At 39.4% G+C, this 22,929-nt stretch overlaps 1 protein-coding gene across 2 annotated transcripts in view; it reads right to left on the bottom strand.

Moving 5' to 3' along the window:
- Positions 1–1,113: 1,113 nt before the first annotated feature.
- The window catches only part of KDM5B (lysine demethylase 5B), a 44,783-nt gene continuing 22,967 nt past the window's right edge, over positions 1,114–22,929 (bottom strand). The window contains exons 8-28 of one of the 2 annotated variants that reach the window (XM_072137145.1): positions 21,221–21,306; positions 20,302–20,460; positions 19,784–19,903; positions 19,549–19,707; positions 18,227–18,408; positions 17,986–18,148; positions 16,736–16,855; positions 16,039–16,233; positions 13,946–14,127; positions 13,225–13,346; positions 12,069–12,219; positions 11,697–11,811; positions 11,242–11,594; positions 10,138–10,276; positions 9,879–10,058; positions 9,292–9,453; positions 8,687–9,166; positions 7,291–7,402; positions 4,094–4,296; positions 3,705–3,971; positions 1,115–2,153 (exon numbers count right to left, since the gene is read on the bottom strand). In XM_072137145.1, the coding sequence (XP_071993246.1) occupies positions 2,016–2,153; positions 3,705–3,971; positions 4,094–4,296; positions 7,291–7,402; positions 8,687–9,166; positions 9,292–9,453; positions 9,879–10,058; positions 10,138–10,276; positions 11,242–11,594; positions 11,697–11,811; positions 12,069–12,219; positions 13,225–13,346; positions 13,946–14,127; positions 16,039–16,233; positions 16,736–16,855; positions 17,986–18,148; positions 18,227–18,408; positions 19,549–19,707; positions 19,784–19,903; positions 20,302–20,460; positions 21,221–21,306 (3,788 nt within the window). In that variant the 3' untranslated portion in view covers positions 1,115–2,015. Of the gene's footprint in view, positions 2,154–3,704; positions 3,972–4,093; positions 4,297–7,290; positions 7,403–8,686; positions 9,167–9,291; positions 9,454–9,878; positions 10,059–10,137; positions 10,277–11,241; positions 11,595–11,696; positions 11,812–12,068; positions 12,220–13,224; positions 13,347–13,945; positions 14,128–16,038; positions 16,234–16,735; positions 16,856–17,985; positions 18,149–18,226; positions 18,409–19,548; positions 19,708–19,783; positions 19,904–20,301; positions 20,461–21,220; positions 21,307–22,929 lie in introns of both variants that reach the window. The other variant, XM_072137144.1, reaches the window with a different exon arrangement.

Here is a 22,929-nt window from a genome sequence, read left to right as displayed (position 1 = left end):
TAAAAAAAAGTTTAAAAAAAAAAGTTATAGTAAAAAAAACCCTAAAAACTCAAAATCACCCACTTTCCCTAGAACTGATATAAATATAAACAGTAGGTATCGCCGCATCCGAAAATGGCCGATCAAAATATACTAACGGTTCTTCACTACGTTTAACCTCGTAATGGAAAATCGCACCCAAAGTCGAAAATGGCACTTTTTCGCCATTTTAAATTTTTTTTTCAAATTCTATAAAAAGTGATCAAAACTGCTTCCCAGTACACGACATAGAATAATAAATACCATCACTATGAAGTGCAATTTGTTACGCAGAAAACAAGCCCTCACACAGCTCTGTACAAGTAAAAATAAAAAAGTTATAGATTTTTGATCATGGGGAGTGAAAAATGAAAATGAAAAAACAAAAAAGGGCCAGGTCCTGAAAGGGTTAAGACATGGTGACTGTTTATTGTTAAATACTTTACTGTACAGGAAAGGGTAGAGCGGGTGAAGCCTTAACCAATAGTACCTAACGGAGCAACTCAGGGGAAATTAGGGCAGATGGGGTATGGCCTGAGGTGAACAACATGTGTGGCAAGTCACCCAGGCTGAGGGGAGGGTCGGTTTTTCCTTCTTTGAGTTATTACCACAGGAAACATGACTTCACTCCGATCAATTACGTGGTATATAATCTACAAATGATTCATATCGTCTCTTATATGTGTGGGTGCTAAGTGGCATGCGAGCCACTAACCTGTTTGTATGTTTATTAAAAAAGAAAACTAAATAAAATTAAAAAAAAGAAAAGGCAATTTAGTTTTACCTGGCCTTGTACATAAGGGGGATTACTGCTAAAATTAAAAGCATTTTTTTTCAGGCACATGTATGAATATAAGCACGCTAGATGTTTTTTTACTGTGGAGATGGTCCGTCTATGATAGCAGACCAAGTATGCACATTGTATAACTATATGCTGTTACCAGTGTTTTCTTCTTCTCCTATATGTGGGGTTCTGTGAGGCCACCATTGAAGTGCTGTACTCATTGTGTACATTGTATCACCAAATTCCCTTTAATAAAGTTTTGTTGTTGATTTAAAAAAAAAGTTTTTTCCTATCCATTTATGATGACAATTCCACAGAACCTTAAGCAAGGAAACTTAATACCAAGGATGTTTATACCAACAATAGTGTAGAAAGCTGACCTCTTATAAAATGATTTACAGTTATGCATTGGTATTCAAGTATATTAAAAGGAGTTTGTTTCTGTTATAACCAAGGAGTTTTATTCCACAATATAAACTGCAAAATTTAATACAAGCTACAAGAAAAGCCAAAAACAAACAAGAAATAATAATTAATAGGGATTTAAGGGAAGCTGACGTACAGCTCAGTTTGCTATGTCTAACACTCTGGCTGTCCTAAGCACCTACTCACCCAACATTTCTGTACAAGACCCTCATGTGAAAAGGGCTTTTATTTTAGAGCAAAAGGTTCAGCATTGGATTTGAGTTTTGGAATTTAAGGAAATGAACACAACCAAAAGTTATTGCTTAGGAAAACTTTCCTACACAAAAAGAAAAACAAACTGTATGGTCTTAAATTGAACTAAAACTTCAAAGCTTGGTACCTTATCCCCCTCCCCCCCCCCCCCAAAAAAAAAGAATAAATCCAGACTCTTGTGTGAGACACCAACCTGCTAATTCTGAGGTACAAAAGGAACTTCAGATACCAAACAAATAATCTATAAAGAAACTAATTGTGCTGGTGAACCAGCTGATCTGGAAATTGTAACAGCTGCAGGTTTGAGGAAATCATACAAAACAATTCCAAGTTTCCTGGAAGGAGCAGTGAATTTATAGGGTCTGAGAAGCACCATTGGGAGCTGGATCTGTAAAGGAAACCAGGCATGTGTCTAAAGGAAAGTAAAGAAATCCTAAAGCTCCTGTGAGTATTGTTCTCAGAAATCCCAGCCAGAATGTGGGCAGGGGAGTACAGTCTTGAATCACTGAGGCAGGAGAAGGAGGACATCCCATTCTTATTTCAGCGTAGCCTCAATGCCTTCATTGCAGTGAGCACAGACATAATCTTCCTTCTCAGCAGTTTCTGCAGAAACGCCAACACAGACCTGGTGAAACCAACGATTACAACTCCCATCACACTGTACCCAATCCACCTGCAATGGAAAAGAAAATACAAGAGGCTTTTACTTCTACACTATTTTTTAACCATGGGATTTTATTGAATATAATGGTGTTCTCGTTTATACAAAAAATGATCAAATAAAGATTACAATGTCAATTTGTAAGTGCCCTTTGTATACAATTACCTAGCGGTCCAATGAGGAGAAGGGAGTGGGGGAAGTTTAGATAGGAGTTATGCGTTTTACACTATTCATACGTTTCCAATGTGAGTAAAGAGGTGGTATATGCATGAATGGCCAGGGCTCATTCACTTCCATCAATGCCAAAGAGCAGAAAGCTGCCTTCTCCTTCTGGTAAACCTTACATGCTTGTATTTCGGGGTGTTCTTATTCTCTCTAAACGGATTATTTATCAGTGTTTCTACACCAGTTTTCGGGCACAGCAGCAACAAAACAATCGCATATCTTATGCACTGCAAGAATTGCGATTATTCTCGTGATTACACCACCTCCACACTAGGTGAACGATGAAGACAGCGCCTCATATAATTTTGTCAAGGATCGGGTGCTGGGTGAGTAATGAAAATTGCTCACCTGGTAACCAATTCTTGCAGTGCATAAAACCCACTCTGGGGCGAGGTCCCACAGCGTCCAGCAGAAGGAATGTCCATGTTAGGAAAAAAGGGACCAGATGATAGAGCAGCACCCACAGCTCCACAGGACTGGGTACCACAAACGGGATTCGGTAAAACAATTTGGTAATAGGGCAGAAAAAAACAGAAAGCTAACATGGGGTGCTCTTTTTTGGATCTGGATATTAGCACCCCCACATTTTTTTTACGCCCTTTTACCGAATCAACACCAGGTGGACGTGGAGTGGGCCAGCAGATGGTGTTCCTGCCCAGTGCCTCTTTCTAAACACACGCAAATATTCACAGGTTTTTATGCAAAAATAAACCAGCTCAGACCTGCTGTAGATTTATCTGCCAGTGCAGGGTGGCTGGCATAAACATCATGAGGTCTAAGCCTCATGAAGTATCTGCCATGGCTGCGGGGGGCGCAGGGCTTTATCATATGTCAGCGCACTGAGCACCAGTGTATGATAAATCTCCCTATCTATATAAAAAGAGTTTTTTGTTGTTTTTTTTTTTTTTTTTTAAAGATAGGGTCTTCATCCTGAAGCCTGTTAAATTTAGTTTGAAGGCTAAAATATTCTGTAGGTTTCCAAATTATCTTGTAATAGGCAGTGGCTCCCAATGTTAGTAGCCCAAGGTCTCTTGCACACGACCGTATGGTTTTTCCTGTTCTGTGTATACAGCTGTATTTTGTCCATAAATACAGGACTTATGTCACCCGTATGAGCAAGTATGGCATCATATCCGTATAAAATACAATGGGCTGGCAAATGATGGATCACTAATGCATATGGTATGACTAGATATGACATAAGGAAGTAAAAAGATTTGATATAAAAAGACCCAAAACACACAAATATGGAACAATCTATATATGCACAAGCTACAGGTACATCGTTTTTCTTTTCTGTGAGTAAAAGTTTTCATCTTAAAATGCTCCATCCCTCACCTCATCCCCTTCGGGCTCCATACACTCATCTGCAGGACAAACTGCATTATCATCTTCAGATTCCGATGTAAAAGAACATAGGGAGTCACTATCGCGCATTTCTAGACATTGGTCTCTGCTGCATAGGTCTTTGGAGGGCAAAGATTTCACTCTCTTTTTACGTGGAGCAGATGCTTTCTTCATCCTACCTTCTGCTCCATCATGCCGCCTTTTCAACTTTTTGTCTGTACATTCAGATCTTTCCTTCTTTAGTAAACAGGAAACAACCTTAAAAAAAAAAAAGCACACAAACAATTAACACTATTCTTTTTTCCCCCAACTTATATTCACACAATAATCCAGTTTTATAATACGCTTGAACTCAAATCTTTTATTTCAGATCTTTTTACCTCAGAACGTGTTGTGTTCCATTCAGTTCCCTGCTGCTTACAGGGGGTCTTCTCTCTTCCAGAACCAGTTGGAATTGTACTTCGCTCTGGGGTCAGTGTGCTTGGTTGTGCCACAAGAGAATGATAAAGTTCATGAACTTCAGGAAGTGAAACTTGCAGAAGCTGAGCTTCCATGAGCAACTCATCCAATTCAGCACTTAAACCTGGGGAGAAAACACAAGGGGAAAAAAAAAAGTTTAGTGGGCCATAGCATAAACTTTAAGACCATGACTAAGAACTTAAGATTTATGTAGTTTGAAACCTGTTGCTCTTTTTACATGCATCTCAGGTATGTCATGTACTTTTAATGGAGCATTAAAGTTTATTGGATTTGATTCATTTTTGAGTGCTGGAGAAATTCCTTTTTTTTTTGGGTGGGAAGGGGGGGGGGGGAGATATGTGCCACTCCAGAACCAACTGGGATTTCTCTTCCTCTCCTGTGCACCTTCAACAAGAAGTCTACCATATGGAGATCATGGGACGGTGAGCTGTATTTACTACTTGTATTTTTGGGTTATTTTGTATAAACTTTAATAGCAAGTGAGAAATAGCATTCTGTTTTTATCCCTGATATCAACAACCCTTTAAGAAAAAAAATATATAAAAATGGATGTGGTGCACATTACCCAGTTTAACACTGCAGGAAGAGGGGAAGCAAGCAAGACTAAAGCATGAATAAGGAACATTGGAACAGCAGTGCTATACTAATGTCAGCTATTTATAGAGATGGGACCTCACCAACATAACATTGTCCTCACCAATCCAACGTCTGTACAGACAACTCAGGTAACTATTAACCCCTTAAGGACGCAGCCATTTTACAGCTTAATGCTCAGTCCCATTTTTTAGATTCTGACCTGCGTCTCTTTATATGGTTATAACTTTTGAACACTGTTACTTATCAAAGCGATTCTGAGATTGTTTTTTCCCCACATGTTGTACTTCATTTTAGTGGTAAATTTTGGCTGATAAGTTTTGCGTTTATTTACAAAAAAAAGAAAAAAAATTATGAATTTTTAGAAAAATTTGCCATTTTCGAAATTCAAAATCATCGCGTTTTCAGGCATATCGATTTACCACCTAAATAACTTGCAGAATAACATTTCCCATTTGTCTACTTTACATTTTCATAATTTTTGAAATGTTTGGATAATTTATTTTGACGTCACACGGCCTACAAATCGAATAGCGATTTTCCGTATTTTCAGAATTGACTATTTTGGGGATAAATACTGTTTGAAATCAAATTTTAGATATTTAGCAACAAAAACCCCCTATATAACCAACCCATTTTCAAATCTGCACCCCTCAAACTATCAGAAACAGCATTTACAAAGATTGTTAACCCCTTGAGATCTTCCTAGTAATTGAATCAAAATGGCGGTGAAATTTAGAATGGTCAAATTTTGTCGGTTATACGTTCATTTAGCACTAAAATTTACACATTTCCAAAAGATAAAAAGAGAAAACCCACCATACAATTTGTTCTACAATTTCTCCTGAGTGCAGCGACCCCCCACATGTGGACATTACTTGTGTTATGGGGGCACAGCGAGGCGCAGAAGGGAAGGAGCACCTTGCAGCTGCCAGGATTTTAGTTTTCTCGTTGCCCCCTTTTGAAGGCTATAAAATTTTCGCTTTTCCGTTATTTGGGTCATGTGACGGCATTTTTTTTGCGGGATGAGATGCTTTTTCCAGTGTTACCATTTTAGGGTTGGTATCACCTATTGTTGAAAATTTAGGAACTTTTTTTGAGGTCATGAGTAGAAAAGCATCAATTCTGTACTGGATTTTTTATTTTTATTTTTTTTCGTGTTCACCGTATAGCCTAATAATCATGTTATCTTTATTCTATGGGTCGATACGATTACGGGGATACCAGACATGAATATTTTTTCTTATGTTTTACTAAATTTGCCAAATAAAACCCTAATGTGGGGAAAAATCTATCATTTTTGCATCGCCGTCTTCCAAGTGGCATAACATGGTTACGTTTTTGGCTACAGAGCTGGTTGATGGCTTGTTTTTTGCGGGACATGTTGTTCTTTGCAACAGTATCATTCTGGAGTACATATGTTTTGTTGATCACTTTTTATTGCATTTTTAGTGGGATATAATAGGTAAAAATCATAATTTTTGGCGGGTTTTTAACGTTTTTTTTTTTACGGCGTTCATCATATGGGTTCAATAGTTATTTAGTTTTATTCTATGGATTGTTACGGACGCGATGATACTATATATGTGGGGTTTGTGTTATGATTTAGACTTTTTTGAGCGTTATATGTCTCTTTATATGTTTTGGGGCTTATGGGCATTTTTAGTGATTTATAAAGTAATTTTTTATTGAAAAACATTTTTTTTTACATTTTTTTTACATGATCCACCATGGGATATGAACAAGCAATCATCTGATTGCTTGTTCTTGATAATACTCTGCAATACTAATGTATTGCATCGTATTATCAGTGCCAGCCTATGCAGATGCATAGGCTGACGCTTTGCCTTTAAGATGACGTCACAGACGCCATCTTAAAGGTAAACCCTCCAGGCTTCTCTGGGGTCCCGATTGGACCCCAGAGGTGCCAAAACAGCGATCGCCCACCCCCCCGAAAACGGTGCGGGGGGGGGGGGCGATCGTGGGGTAAAGACCCCCAGAAGGCATGTTAAATGACGCGGTCGCGTTGACCGCGGCATTTAACGGGATAAACACCCGCGATCGGAGCCCACTCCGACCGCGGGTGTTAGCGGGGATGTCAGCGGTAAATTACAGCTGAAAACCCGCGGTTAACGATGCCGGTTCGGCTGCTGTGCAGCGCTGAACCGGCATCGTCTCTGCGCCGTAGCTGTACTGCGCTGATCGCTAATCGTCGGAAGCTGCGCAGTACAGCTACGGCGCGGACCGCTAAGGGGTTAATGACAAACTTGGCGTAAACACAACATTAGAGCCCGGACTCTTTTTGTCGTTGTCATTATGTTGTGTGCATTGTCCAAGCAAATGCTCACAAGAAAACTATGGCAAAAATGTATTATGTCATATATGCCACTTCAATTTACAAAATCACCAAAACTGAAGTCACTGCATAACAAATATGTTAGTTAGGAGTCGCATCACATCTCATTGCTTCCCGCAAATGAGCCGATGTAGATAGGACACTTACTGTTTAGGGGGATACAGTTACGTCCGGGAGAGAATGGTGACTGGACGTAGGTGGTCCTGTTATCCCACTCATGGGACAAAGAGAATGATGTAGCCCCAACACTCTGTGATACCTGCAAAGGAAGTAATTTCAGATCAAATTTGTGAGCTCTATAAAATCACTTCTATCCCACATTGTCAACTCATGGCTCACCATAAAACATAACCAGCTAAATGATGTAGTGGCTGGGAAGAATATCAAGGCATCGCCGTTATTTTTTTTGCCCTCAGCTGGCAAACTCTCTTACTGGTTCTGATGTACATCCAGCCCTCAAATGAGCTAGTCGAGGAGTCAGATACCATATAACATCAATGTTTTATTATATATTTTAAGTAGATGCCATCGATAGTTTTATCCCAAAAAATCTCCTTAAAAGGAAACCTACCACTATGGATCTACCTATTAAGGGAGATCCGGTGGTAGGTGCATGTAACGTATGTAAGGATAGCCCTTTTTAGGGCTAATCCATTACTCCCCTCAATCTCTTCTAATCTTTAATCAGGGTAATATGCAAATATCTCTAAAGAGGCTACTGGGGCGTGGAGTAGCTGGAGCTGAGGCTACATCAGTAGCCTCTTTGTCCTTCTACCCAGAGCTACAAGGAGATGAAGATGTCTGGATAGGAGGATCAAAAAGGCTACTGGGGCGTGAATTAGCCTCAGCTCCAGCTACTCCACGCCCCAGTAGCTTCTTTAGAAAATGTGCATATTACCCTGATTAAAGATTAGAAAAGATTGAGGGGAGTAAAGGATTAGCCATAAAAGGGGTTATCCATACATATGTTAGGTGCACCTATCACTGGATCTACCCTAATAGGTATATTCGCAGTGGTAGGTTTCCTTTAAAGGGAACCTGTCATCAAAATTTCACATTTTCACCTAATGACAGGTTCCCTTAGCTAGGACAATTTCCTATTTACTTTTAACTAACTTTAATGGTTCCACTCATTTTTAAAAGTTGATTAAAATATTACAAGCTTCCTGCCAGCAAACTGCATTGAGTCATCATTATCTTCAGACTGCTCTAACAACTAAACGTCCTGCTCTCCCCTCTCAGGTAATCATGAGCTGACCCTGTGCTGCAAGCAAATCTCATGCCTGCATGTGAGGAGGGTGCAAGTAGTAAGAGTAGTGTGAAGATAATGATCAGGACTCCATGACACAATGCAGTTTGCTGGCAGGGAGCCAGGTATACTTTTATCAACTTGCACAAGTGAGTGGAAGCAGTAATGTTAATTGTAAAAAATGAACCTATAGTAAACGGTCATTAGGAGAAAATGTGAAATCCTGATCACAGGTTTGTTGGAGACTGAGCAAAAAGCAATAGGTTTAAACTATTCCCCTGAATGTTGACTTACATTGCAAGTATCTGAAAGTGGACCAGTTGTTGCTTGCCATCTGTTGTATAGTTGACTTGAACCGACTCGCTCTTGTGCAAGTTTTAGGTCTCCAGAAGACAACATATGCTGTGAGCGATGCTGCCAACTGACTGTCCTCTCTATAAGATAGCGTAATGCATCTCCTTCTGGCAGTCTAACGCGCAGGCGTTGCAAAGATGCCAAAAGAGGAAGGATCTTTTCCAGAGGTGGCTTTTTGGAGCGATGGCATTGTGGACACAGCCAGACTATGGATCCATGCTTTGGAGTTGTAATACAGCCAGTGTGGAAGCAAGCTCGGCATAGCTCACACTGGATCATGGGAGCCATGGGTGCACCTTGACAAACACACACTTTCCAATCAGTCTGTTCTTCCCTCAACAGCATTCTGTTTTCATTAGACACCCGCATATTGTGTAAAGCTTCCATCTCACGGAGTCTGGCCTCACCAAGAGTTGCCATCTATCAGGAAAAAAAAAAAAAGAACAAAACTATAGTACTATAGTACTTTCCACAAAGACTATAGACAAACTCATTTTTCTTATTTTATGTGCAGGACAATAATTTTTTAAAAAAAGCATAGTTACAGCGGTAGCAGTGTCTTTGCTCTCAGTCAAAGCTTTCTCCAACTCCAAAAGGCCATCTGGTTTGGGGTATTTCTTCTTTCCAGCTAAAGCTGACTGATCTTTTATCTTTCTCAATTTTCTTTTTAAGCTAGAAGAGCCTACATCACATCGAGGGCAGAGAACCTACAGAAATAACATGGCATTAAAATACGAAAAGGAAAAAGAAAAAAAAAAGTGCTAACCCATGAATACTATTATTTTTCCCACAGGGGGTGGCGTGTGATCCAACCCCCCTTGTATGAGGAGATCATGAGCCCTCTACATGCATGTGAATGAAGTAGTGATCACAACCTGCTGCTCCATTAAACGTCTACGAGACAGCCATGTGCTACTCTAAATGACTATCATGAAAGCCCTGGCCATTTATAGGCAGTTTCCTGGTCATATATAGCTGTGCAGATCATTAATGGCTTTGATTATAATGAAAGTAATGACAGTTTTGCATTGTGTGAAAAATATAAAAACTTTGACATTTTATACCGGCTTTTAAACACCTGCATGATTGATCAATAAATACATTTTCATTGAAATAAGGTTTTACAAATTACCTCAAGCAATGTGTAGGGAGAGTTGGGTGTTAAAAATGTGCTGGTAGCACATTCAGTCCATGCATGGACTTCACCAACAAGGGCTTCAAGTCTTGGCAGCGGACCAAGATGAACTGGAATTGCTCGTCCATGAGACACAAGCTCCACTAATGTGTCAAGTACAGGAACTCTGGGACCAGTCTGAAAAGTGATCACAAAAGATTATCACCATTCTTGACAATATTATAATCCTGTATTTGACTAAAGAAAAATCAGTCACCTGCAGAGTCTCCACCTTCTGAAGCCATTCCTGCGCTCTCTGCACCGCATCTTTTAGAGACTCTACACTGGGAAGGTATGCTGGGACGTTCTCTACTTCCCGCAGTGCTGCAGTCAAAGTATCAAGATCGCGTCGTGGTCTATGAAAACACAAGAGAAACATAAGCAACATTTCTTTCCTCAAGACAACCTGGACACCATTTTATATACTACATATACATAGAATTAAGGGATCGTGACAGACCAGAGCAGTAATATGTTGCGGGTCTAGATGCCCCTACTGAGGCCAGAGATAGGATGAGCTGGTGACCAGCCCGAAAGAGTACATCATAGCAGGAGAAGGTTGCTGGAATGGAGACAATTGTTACACAAACCTGCAATGAAGCAGCTGTGTATATACAATGGACAACTCCTTTAATATTCATAAAAGTTGAGTATCTACATAAATACATTTCTTTAATAGTAGGCTGAAAATCGGAAGAGTACAAAATGATATCATCCAGAACTATATTTCCAGTTCTATTGGCTGTCTTCCTCACATTCCTTTAATGGCAAAATGCCTGCACAATGGATACGAAAGCGATTTATAGACTCCTAGGGCAGCACAGTGGCTTAGTGGTTAGCATTACAGCCTTGCAGCATTGGGGACCTGGGTTCAAGTCCCACGGTCAAAATCTGCATACAGTTTGTATTTTCTCTCCGTGTTTGCGCAAGTTTCCTCCAGGTCCTCCCACATACTGATTAGATTGTGAGCCCCATTGGGGACAGGGATCGATTTGGCAAGCTCTGTCTAGTGCTGCATAATCTGTGTACGCTATATAAATAAAGGATTTTTTTTATGCACAAACATACCAGGACATCTACAGATTCAATATAGGCAGGAAACAAGAAAACGTTCTAGAAAATTTAAGGTGGGCGGGGGTGAATTCAACTGGGAACCCAACACAAACAAGGAAATCTATTAACAAAAATAGAATAAACTCAAAAAGTGAATAACATACTAAGGCTATTAATGTAGGCATTTAAAGTACATTATATTCTCAATAAGACCACTACTAACACAGAGAAATTGAACATCAGCTAAAAAGGGAGGATAGAACCTGACCTTGCTTTAAGAAGACCCTTGCATATGTCGTCCCAATGTTCAGACAAGGTTAGCAGTTCCTGAAGTTTAGCCATTGCTTTTTCCACAGTCGTATGAGGTGCCAATCCTACACCCAAGTCTATAAGTCGTCTCATGACTTCTATTGTGAGTGTCCCTGGGATCTGGCATGCTTGTTGTTGTTCCTCTAACCAACGTGCCTGTTCCAGGCGCTCTCGAAGGCTTCCTAAGGGCAATTCTAAGTCGAACTGAAAACTGGAATCAAGAAGCTGCTGTAGTTCACTAGCGCGTGGCATTTCTGCTCCTAAGAGCTTCTGGCTCCGTGCCTGAAATTCTTCCACACGACTCAACAAGTCCTTTAAGTCACAGAAAAGTATGAAATATAATTGTTTTTTGTTCGTTTTTTTTAATAATAATCAAATTTAAATCAGGAAAATCAGGAAAAAAATGTGTTTTACCTTGAGTTGAGGAGTCTGGCCAATGCTACATGGCAATGACTGTAGTTGTTTTACAAATGACCTGAGTTCTGCAACTGTAATCTGGTTCTGGGACTTTCCTCCGCCCCACCGAAATCTGCAATGGAATTGAAAAGGAAACTTCGTTCTATCATAAAACAGTGACTCTGCCCCTAAAATCAAATGTCAGTGATCCTGGTTCGCCCTGGAGCAATTACATCAGACGCACAGACATCACAATTGCTGCCACCAATCATTGACCTTCACAGTCACAAGCTGTGAATGCACATTGGTCACAAAACAGAGCATGTGTTTCGTCTTTACTGGCCGACTTGTGTAGGCCAACTATATTGTACATCGTACATTGTATCGTACCTGGTATGACGTTTTCCATTCAGCAGTTGTTGTGCCAGTGCTGCACACTTTTCTGCATCTTGAACTACAGCTTGCAAGTGTCGAAGGAGATCATTGTCTGGAAATTTCTTTAACTCCGATTCCTCCACAAGCTTTCGAAGGCATGAGAGGCCTGCATAGAGACACATAAGGTTCTTTAACAGCAAGGTACACTACAAAAATCCATAAAATGCAATCAGAGAGTTTCCTTTCACCTTCACACAACACAACACAGGTTACAAAGTTAAAAGGGAACCAGTCACCAGGGACCTCATTTTCACTAAAGACGAGTTCCAGAAGCTCATTACACCTGCATTGCAAAGATGCCTTTCTGCCTTTTCTGAGTATTTGCATAAGAATACAATTGTATGTTTTAACCTACCTGGCTTCCTGACAAATTCCTCTGGTGATCCCCAGGGTATATTTTGGTTTGGATGGGGGAAATAAAAAAAAAAAAAGTGACTTGTCTGTGCTGTTCAGTCACTCCTTGGCTCTCAGCCCCCACCTTTATGGTCTTGTACAATTCTTCCCTCCTGCTCTTTCACTCAAACAGAGAAAAAGCTAATGACGTGGTGAGCTGACATCAGTAGAGGATGGAAGAGTTGCAAAGGAGAAGGGAGATGGGGGCTAAGAGCGGAGGAGTGAGCAGCATGTACAAGTCACATGCTTTTTTTAAATGCATCCAAAAACAAACCCCAGCACAGAGGATTTTGTCAGGAAGCCAGGTAAGTTAAAACACAATTATATTGTTATGCAAATGCTGAGAAAAGGCAGAAGGCATCTTTCTGCAATGCAGGTGTAATGGGCTTCTGCAATCTGTCTTTAGTGAAAATGTGCCACTGGCTCATTGTAATTGATACTGTTAAACTACACAGCATCTGGTCCTACAAAGCCTCCAGGCTGTAATGGGGACAGATCGTCATCCCTGATAACGTCATGGGGAGCGACATTCTTTGCTTTTGACCTCTGGTAAAGTGGTAGCATTGAAAAAGTCATCAAAAGTTCCAAAAAAATTACACACCCCACACAGCTCAGTACACCAAAGTATTCTTATGAGACTTGTTGACAGCTGTGGAGCATTGCAGACTGTGCAGGGACACAAATCTAACTAGTAACACCCTATATTATCAGCACATACCTTTTTTACTGGCTGTTGTTTTCAGAGCATCAATAACCTCAGAGGCCCAGTTATCATAGGATTCAGCACGTAATTTCACAGCATTCATCATAGGATACAAATCATCCAGGGTGTAACGGTATCTGTTACGTAATCCGGAATAAAAGTCACATTGTCAGAAATGTATATATTACACACATTTTTTATCTTTTTTATTTAGAAGTTTAATTTTAAAGGCATTGCATTACAAATTCTTCACTGTAAGGGCGCAGTCACATGTTGCGTTTTCATTGTGTTCTTAAACGCATTACAACAGCTGAGGAGAGGAGATTTGCCCAATTTGATTACTGTTAACATTTGCATTTACATAGGAGGCTTAATAAACGCGATGTTAACTCATACGTTAACACATAGCACGTTAACGCATGCGTTCAAATATGGGATCAAAAATGTCTTAATTTGATGTTAATCCAGGGAGTTTTTCTGACCTTCACATTGGGGTTAGGGAGGAATTTTTCCCTACTGTGTGCTAACTGGAACAAGTCATGTAGGGGTTTTTACTTCCGCTGAATCAACACCAAGGATTATTGTGTCTTTTTTCAACCGTAACTACAATGATCCAAGCTTATGCTTAGGTAATATTACCAAACACACATAAGGGGACACATACAGCTTTACTGTATGGATAACTGTACAAAATTCAAAGTCAGGTTATGACTGACTGAACAATTGTATGTCTTACCCTAGTTTATACTTGTAGGTAGGGCATGAGCACAGAGCATCAACATGGTGCAGACATACAAGGGTTCCAGGACTACAGGCACAATATACTGCAGATGTAAAGCAGGTGGTTTTACACTTCACACATTGCCGTTCATCATCAGCTAAAATTTCAAGATCAATCTTTTCAGACTCCACAACCCCCTGGAATATATAAAAATGCACAAGAATGTTAAATGTTTGTAAAAAGTTAGCGTAATTGAATGTACCCACATTAAAACCATTTATAAAGCACATAGTTGTCGGTAAGATGCAGCTATGAGGTATCCAGTACATCCATGAGACACTTAGCTATACTGACCATTCTTCATTCATAGCAATTTAAAAGAAATTAGCTAGAAAGGGGTTCCTCAAGTACTCCATCATCATGTCCTAGCACATTTGGATTTCAGTAGCATAGGATGAGACAGGAAAAAATCCAATCTATCCAGATCCTCCACCCCCTATCATGAGGAACAAGGGATTGTTGGTTGAGACTGTTGATACACGTTACATTGCAGAAAGATCAACCAAGATGAATGCATTCGGCCAGCTTATGAGCATTTCTAACTAATGGTATAGCTCATCAGCTCAATTTCGATCAGGTAGAAAACCTTTCTTTGCAGATAAATAGAGGAACAGTAAGGTACACACAATTAGTATGGAAGATAGATTTCATGAGAAATATTTGATATATAGACATTCTCAAAGAGCTAGCAGGTACCGTTTATCAAAGGGAAGAGTAGGTGAACCTCCAGAGATTTATCAAGTAGTCTCAAAATATTTAAGTATATCAAAAATGTTCTGTAGCAGTCAACAAAGCGTTTTAGCTTTTTTTTTTTACTTTTGATTTTCTCTGTGATCATAGGTTGCTTTACCTCTAGGACCTCAGGATGGCTAAAGTGAGAAGATGGTGGTTGTTACAGAATGGATAACTGCTTATGGATTTCATCAATAAGCAAATTAGTGAATCAATATAAATGTTATATGAAGGTTGAATTAAGGGTCAGTTTCCCACCTTAGCTGGACAGAACCAGTATGACTGCTATACCTCATAAATTCCTTTGACAATCCTGTGGTTGCTTGGGGGGATGATGCACACTGAAACTACTTGATGACCTAACAAACACCCTGTTTATCGTGTATATGTTATATGTATATATATATATATATATATATATATATATATCAGAAGGTGTTTAAATCTATATATTTAATGGTAAAAGGGTTTAGTGAAGGTTTATACATGTATAGCTGTGTGATTATTGGTAGTGGGGATACACTTATATTATAGCCACATTGTACATTTCTATGGGTGTATTTGTATATCCCAGATATGATCTTGGATATGTCAGGAGTTGTGATGAAAAACACAGAGCTGATGAAAAACAGTTCTGTTGTGTACCACCCTAACAAATCAGGCAGGACTTGTTATCGTAGCCGGTAACGTAGCCGATAGGTCATAAAAAGCAAAATAAGGATGGCATAAGCCAACTGTCCTTATCTGGACACATAAAAACACATTCCATCAGAAATGTACAATGATCTAATGGTTTGACCAATCAGGACAGACCACAATATAGTCTATGCCTATAATGTGGATAAAAAGAGGTCCAGTGGGTCATTATGTGGCGGCGAGCAAGGAAGGAACGCCATGGGCGCCGAGCAAGGAAGGAACGCCATGGGCGCCGAGCAAGGAAGGAACGCCATGGGCGCCGAGCAAGGAAGGAACGCCATGGGTGCCGAGCAAGGAAGGAACGCCATGGGCGCCGAGCAAGGAAGGAACGCCATGGGCGCCGAGCAAGGAAGGAACGCCATGGGCGCCGAGCAAGGAAGGAACGCCATGGGCGCCGAGCAAGGAAGGAGCGCCAGGAACTTAGTAGCACTGCCACACAGCTGTGTAGAAGGAAGACCGCTGGACGGTAGCTATGATCATACCATTAGAGCTGGTAACAGGGCCATGCGGAAAAGTGCATGCAAAATCATTGTGTCCAGCTATTCCTAGTAGGATGACAGACTTCAAAGGTAGACTGCCAATGCATTGTATGTCAGAAATTATGCAGCTAACCATCTTACCATCTTTCGGACCGCCTCTCTGAGGTTTTTCTCCTCGTCAATCATAAAAGCTAGGTCTTTCTGTACAGAGGAAGCAAGAACAACATCCAGATCTGCTGCTTTACTGGCCATCTTACAGATCATTTCATCATGAGAGAACACACAGTATCTGTTTAAAGATCGATAATGTTCCACACATTGGCGTCCAAGAGGTAGCTGAGGGGAAAAAAAAGTTGGTAAAACAAATTTTGCATCTAAAATAATTTTCACTTCATGGAGGAGATTTATCAAAAGTGTCAGAGCAAAAGCTTTTATTTTAACATAGCAAATTATAAAATAGAGCAGAGCTCTGATTGGTTGCCATGAGCACCCAAAACAGACTTGATCTCACACACTTTTGATACATCTCTTCCACCATTTCCAACCTTGAAGCTGCTACTGATCCCCCACATGACAGCAACTGCCAGGTAACTTTATTATACAGAACATACTGTATATGTTCACAATATTGCTGGATTCCTATTGAATCATAGAAAGAGCAAAACCCCTGAAGTAAGACTCGGGTAGACAGAGGATTTCACTTCAGCACTGTAGAACTGTAAATGCTGCTCAGCAATAGGATACACAATGTAATGCAGAAGTAAAACCTAGTAAAAGCAAACACAACATATTGGCCTTTGCTTCCCATGCTACAAACATTCTACAAACTAGTACATACCCAGTCCACTGTGCAGAAATTGACAGCCTCTGCAAAATTGAAACCCTGATTAAATCCACTATGATATGCCCGTGGAAAAGTGATGACAAATTCTCCAGCACACTGATTGGTCCGGTATATCTTTAGAAAAAGGAACAAATAGTTAATAACAAAATAATTAAAGGCAAAACATTTTGCTGGCGGGTCCAAACCAGATAACCTCTGAATTCATAAAAACGGTTTCCAATGCTCAAAATGCATCGAAGAATGACTAAAACAGGTCATAATAGTCACACATTTAAAATAAGCATCCAGGAAATCAATGGGATCTTTGCCTAGTCATATTTCATTTGTACATCTTTGCCTCATTTCTGCTGGAAATTAGATCATGTTCCTCAAGTAATGGACCACCGACATGTCAATATGCCATTGTAGAACAGTGAGTGCGGATTGTTTTCTTCTTAAACCACTTTTCTGTCAAATAAAGGAGACCTTTCATGTAAATTCACCCCCCTAAAATATTACCATCCTGTTGTCAATAAACTAAGAATGCCTTTTTTTTTAATCTTGTGTGGATCAACACAAGAAAAAGGGTTATGATACAGATATATATATCTGCCCACCTCGGCTCCTTCTCTCTAGATTCGGTACTTGCACATTAGACTTTGCAATCTAGTGGCTTCATTGTTACATTGCACATGCACTCCACAGAACATCTGGGAACAGCGTAACGCAGCTCTTGATCGAAAACCCTTTTTCTCTAATAAAATATGCATTTCTTACATCTGCCTGTTCTATTTGCTCATGCAATGTTTCTTAAAGGAAACCTACCACTTTAAAATTGTACTTCCAAGCATCATATACCTAGCACCAGCTCAGGGTGAGCTGGTGCCGGAGCATATCTTCGTTATTTCCCTAATGCGCTGTAATGCTTTTAAAGACTTTTTTAATATATTTATATTTGAAGCAGCTTCGGCACATGGTGATACGCGTTTGACGCACCATGTGCGCGACCGTACATGACGTCACCGTCTCTCCTGCACTTCGTATTCAGGAGCACGCACGGCTGCTTCGAATATAAAGATTCAAAAAGTCTTTAAAAGCATTACAGCGCATTATGGAATTAACGAAGATGAGCTGGTGCACGGTATGCTTAGAAGTACAATTTTAAACTGGTAGGTTTCCTTTAAGAAGATATCAAGCATTTGAGAAAAGTCTTGTCACAATTGTGCTTGACGGTGAAAGGATTAATGAAAATGTATGAAACTTACTGGCACACCATGAGCCATCAATGTGTTTGGATTCATGATAGTGACTAACTGATGAAGGAGATCAGGTTGAGCAATAAATAACTCTGGAGCCAATTTCTTCATCACTTCTTCTAGCTGTTCTGCAGCATATCCAGGGGCACCATACCAAGTCTTGGGCTCACCCCTAATGAAAGAGCAATACAAAGTTGAGACAATAGGGGATAACTAGTTACTACTCCAGTCATTACAATTAAAGTCTTACCAGTGTAAATAATTAATAGAATAACTCCAATGATCCTCAATGTGCCAACAAAAAGAAGAGAAGCACATTCCAACATAAAGCCAGGGCAATTTCATCCCACAGATATCAGCAGTTATATGGGCCAACACAGACGCTTCCATTACCGGCATATTATTTAAATTCCATCCACAGTCCAAGTATTCCTATGGATGAGAACACAAAAAAATGAGCACTAAAGAAATCAATAACTTTCTAAACTTGGAGAGCACTTTTTCACAAATACATCTAGTGACATGTTCCCATAGAACGCCATTAACTGACACCCTTCTTTTAGCCAAAAATTGTTTCTCATATCCTCATAAATCAACTTTATCTTATATTCACTGGCATTAAAGGGGGGGGGTGTCCTGCTCCTCTGGGTCATAAAGAGGAGTGGATGCTGCTCTACGCTAAACAATGGTGCGGTGATGGAACCTTGGGCACACAAAGGACGCAGGCAGTGGTAACATCTTTGCCTGCATCAAGTGATCATCGCTGTGTGAGTCTTAGTCGTACACACTGCCGATCGCTATTAATCAATGATTTGTCCGAGAGCCATATGCATCCATCAATAGAGCCACATGTGGCTCCCGAGCCAGAGGTTTCCTACCCCTGGTCTATTCCATGTATGGAACTGATCACATGAAATCACAGCATGCCTTGATCAAGGATGAAGAGGAGTAGAAACCCACGGAGGCATGGGGAGGAGTAGGAATCCATAGAGGTATGCTGTGATTTCATGGGATCATATACATACATGAGGTAGATATTGCAGATGTAACAGGGCTTTAGACAACATCATTCTGGTCACATGACTTTAAAGAGAACCTGTCATCAGAAATTGACCTAATAAACTACTAGCAGTATATTGTAAAACAGCTGAGAAGCTTCTAGATTATGTTTCTTTCATGGCCTGGTGTGGTGGATTCATCCAGAAAATCAAATTTGAAGTGAAAAATAAATTGGATTTATGAAGACAAGGAGGCAGACACAGGCTTTCCTGCCTTACAATGCCTACTTAACTGTAATTATGGTCCTGTGTTCAGGAATATCATTGATCAGATCTCCTGAAGTCTGGCACATATTGTCAATAACATGGGAGGAGGTGCTCAGAGGCAGAGAAAGCTGGACTTCAGTGATCGAATTCACTCGAATCAAGTTTACAAAATGTTTTTTAAAAAATTGCAGCCATGACAAAAAGCCATTAAGGGATAAGGGCAAAGCTTTTAATGATAGTTTTTGTATGAAGTATTTATTTTAGGTGGGTTTATTTTCAGAGGCAGTTTCTCTTTAAAGATATTTACCTCATCCTCTTGTTTTACGCGGAACCTCCCGCCTCGCACAGGAAATCCACTTCCAAATTCTTTTGAAGCAATATCTGCTCCATATTCAACAGTCACATCTTCCTCTATGGTGCTTACTAGCCGCCAAAACTCTTTCTCTACCAGCTCTGTAGGCACCATCTGGTAATATAAAAGAAGAGCTACACTCTGATTTTAAAAACAATACGATGCCATAAAACACTATATATTTACTTACATGTACAGGCATATTAAAATAGTCAGATTTGAAATTATCAGCCATTTCTCCAAACATACGTAGTGTGTAATCTCTAGCTGCTTGCTCAAAACCAAATGCTTCTTGTGGCTTGCTGCATTCCTGGATAGAAAGTAGATGAGAGAAAAAAAAAAAGACTGAAAATTAAACATGTACAATGAACCTCTCCAAAAGACCAGTAAACTAGATTTACCTGTGAAAGAAATAATTTTGCCTCCTCCATACTATAATTATTACACACACTGGCCATATTTGAGAAGAGAAGCCCCTTGGAAAACCATTTTATGGTCATCTCAAATAATTTCCCCTTTCCATTCCCATAATTGGCCCTATAGCCCAATTTTAACATACAAAATTATACATAACTTTTCAATGTAAGTAGTTGTGTGTCTACATGAGGAGAAGTAAGACTTGTATTCAATATTTTGTTATGTGATTTATGAAATGCAATCTATGAGAATACAATTTTCTCCAGCATTCTAAGAAAGCTGAGGCGATACCTGTGCCAGACATTTTGGGCATCTCCAATCTCCTTTGGGTACATCATGCAGTGGCGGAATGAGACAGAAGGTATGGTAACTGTCATCACAACCATCACACAATAGGAGACGGTCTTCATCACTTCCACTCCCACAGAGAAGGCAAACATATAAATCCACCTTTAAAATAAATAAATTGTAAGATTGAGATTGAATTTAAGGAGTCTTAATTTTACCATATTGATGACCATTCCACAAAATAGTTCATCAATATCGGATAGGTGCCCCCCAACCCCAAACCACTCAGAAACCCCCATTGATCCAGCAGTTTTCCAAGAGTTATATTAAAAAAAAAAAAAAAGTCCAGCCACAAGTGCAACTTAGAGCCTACAGCAACTAAGCAGACCCACACCGATCAGCTAATAACCTATCCTATTGATAGGTCATCAATACCATAGGGAAGGAAAATGCCTTTAACATAACTTGGCTCGGCATATGGGTACTGACCAGTGGAGTCTCACACCGGCTTCACTGACTCACTACATGTGCTGGAGACAAATATAGCTCCATCCAGATCCTGCAAAGAGTCAGTGAAGCCAAAGTTAGACTCCACTGCTCAATGCACATGCCTGGAGCCAAGCTGTGTTATGGGCAATATTGGAACTGAGCCAGAGATTACATAAGCAGAAGCAATAGGGAGCATTTCCAGTGATGACTGTACAACTCTGATGACTTGATAAAATGCCTGCATTTACAAACCTTGTTTATTTTTGCACAATGGAGCAGCGGCCTTTTTAGCTAAATACATAGTTGAGTCATGTGTATTGCAGGCTGCAGACACTTGTCAGTTGCTTTACAGGTCATAATCTAATGACAAGTTCCCATTAACAATTATTTGTCAGGAAAAGTGACAAGAAAGAAAGAATTGTTTCACGCTTACTGGACTTCGGCTCTTCTTTGATTTTGGTTTTGGCTTCTCTATTGCCGATTCTACTGGCTCCCGCTTCACTGTTATTTGAGTTTCATCTAGAGAATAAAAAATGGTATTCATTTCAGAAAACAAAAAAGTTACTTTAAACAGTTTCAAAACGTCCATTAAACCATTAAAGGGACTAGCAGCAGAATTACAAATTCCCCGTTTTATGTTAAATCTTACCCATTTACTTATAGTAACTATTTACAAAGAAGGAGCAACATTCCAGCTTGCCATATCATGAGATCTATAGTATTAAGAACAAAGCTATAATGTTAAAGATAAGAATCTCACAACGAGACATCGACACTGAGATTTGAGCCTCTGCAAGGCACGTTTATTTTGTATTTCTGAGATGTAAAAGAGATGACAGTCTAAAGTGTGTATTGTTTTGGCCCTATGTTAACTCCAAACATCAATAAAAATTGGAAAAAAAAAAAATATAAAACTTAACTTTCAAAGAAAAATTCCCAACTATGTCTTTAACCCCTTAAGCTCTATTTTTCAAATCAAGTCCCTATATGCTGTAAAAACTTTAGAACTTTTTAACTTACCCAAGTTATTTTGAGACGGGACATGTTCTTCACATTAGTGGGAAATTTTAGTTTATACATTTTGCATTTATGAAAAATATACATATTAAATTTGGTGAAATTTTGGAAAACTTTGCCTTTTTCAGAATCCTAAATGTTTTTTTGTTTTTTTAAAATAAATAGTGTTACCATAAACATGAATTACTAATAAATCATAGGTCTACTTTATTTATATTTAATGTTATTTTATAAGAACGTTAGAAGGCTAATAAAACATACAACAATTTTCCAAATTTTCAAGGAAATTCCACAATAAATGATTTTTGGCAGCTATCTATCAGGTAATGGCAATACCCCACTTGTTGACGTTACCTGTTGTACTGGCACACAATGGTGTGCACAAGTGATAGAGGGCCATTAAGATTTTGGAGGGCATATTTTGATGGAATTGTTTTCAGGTGCAATGACGCATTTAAAAAGTTACCAAAATATCATAACAGTAGAAACCTTCAACAAATGACACTATTTTGGAAAATATACCAATCAAAGTATGTATCAAGGGGTAGAATGATCATTTTAACACCACAGGTGTTTCATGAAATAATCGCTCCAAGATTATTTTAGCCCAAAATGTTGCATTCACTTTTTTCTCCCCCAGAGATGAAGGTAAAAAGATAATCTATAAACTGTGCAAATTAAATTGGCTTGTTTTCTCACTACTAACCTCTAGGTTGGCTGGGGGAGCAAGAGCAGGGCCGGTTACAGAGAAAGTAGGGCCCTGTGAAAAACTAAAAGTGGGGCCCCAAAATAAAACTATTTTATGAACAGTCACAGTCAGTAAGAGGCTCCTTTACCCCTGCACAATAAAAACATGTTGTTGTAACACATAGTAGTATGGTGGCAATCTGTAATATGGGACTGTAGGAGAATTTTATAGGAGATAGACAGATGATAGGTAGATTGATGATAAAAGATAAATATGAAAGAGAATATATTTGTATATAGATGATAGATTTATAGATGCATAAATATAAAGTATATATATAGCTAGATAGATGATAGAACATAGATAGATGTGAGAGAGAGATACAGTAGAAGAGAGATAGAAGTTCGATGGATAGATAGATATGATAGATAATAGTT

The sequence above is a fragment of the Engystomops pustulosus genome, chromosome 2 (genome assembly GCF_040894005.1).
Source record: "Engystomops pustulosus chromosome 2, aEngPut4.maternal, whole genome shotgun sequence".
NCBI classification, from domain to species: Eukaryota; Metazoa; Chordata; class Amphibia; order Anura; family Leptodactylidae; genus Engystomops; species Engystomops pustulosus.
This window is presented reverse-complemented; position numbering and strand designations above follow the sequence as displayed.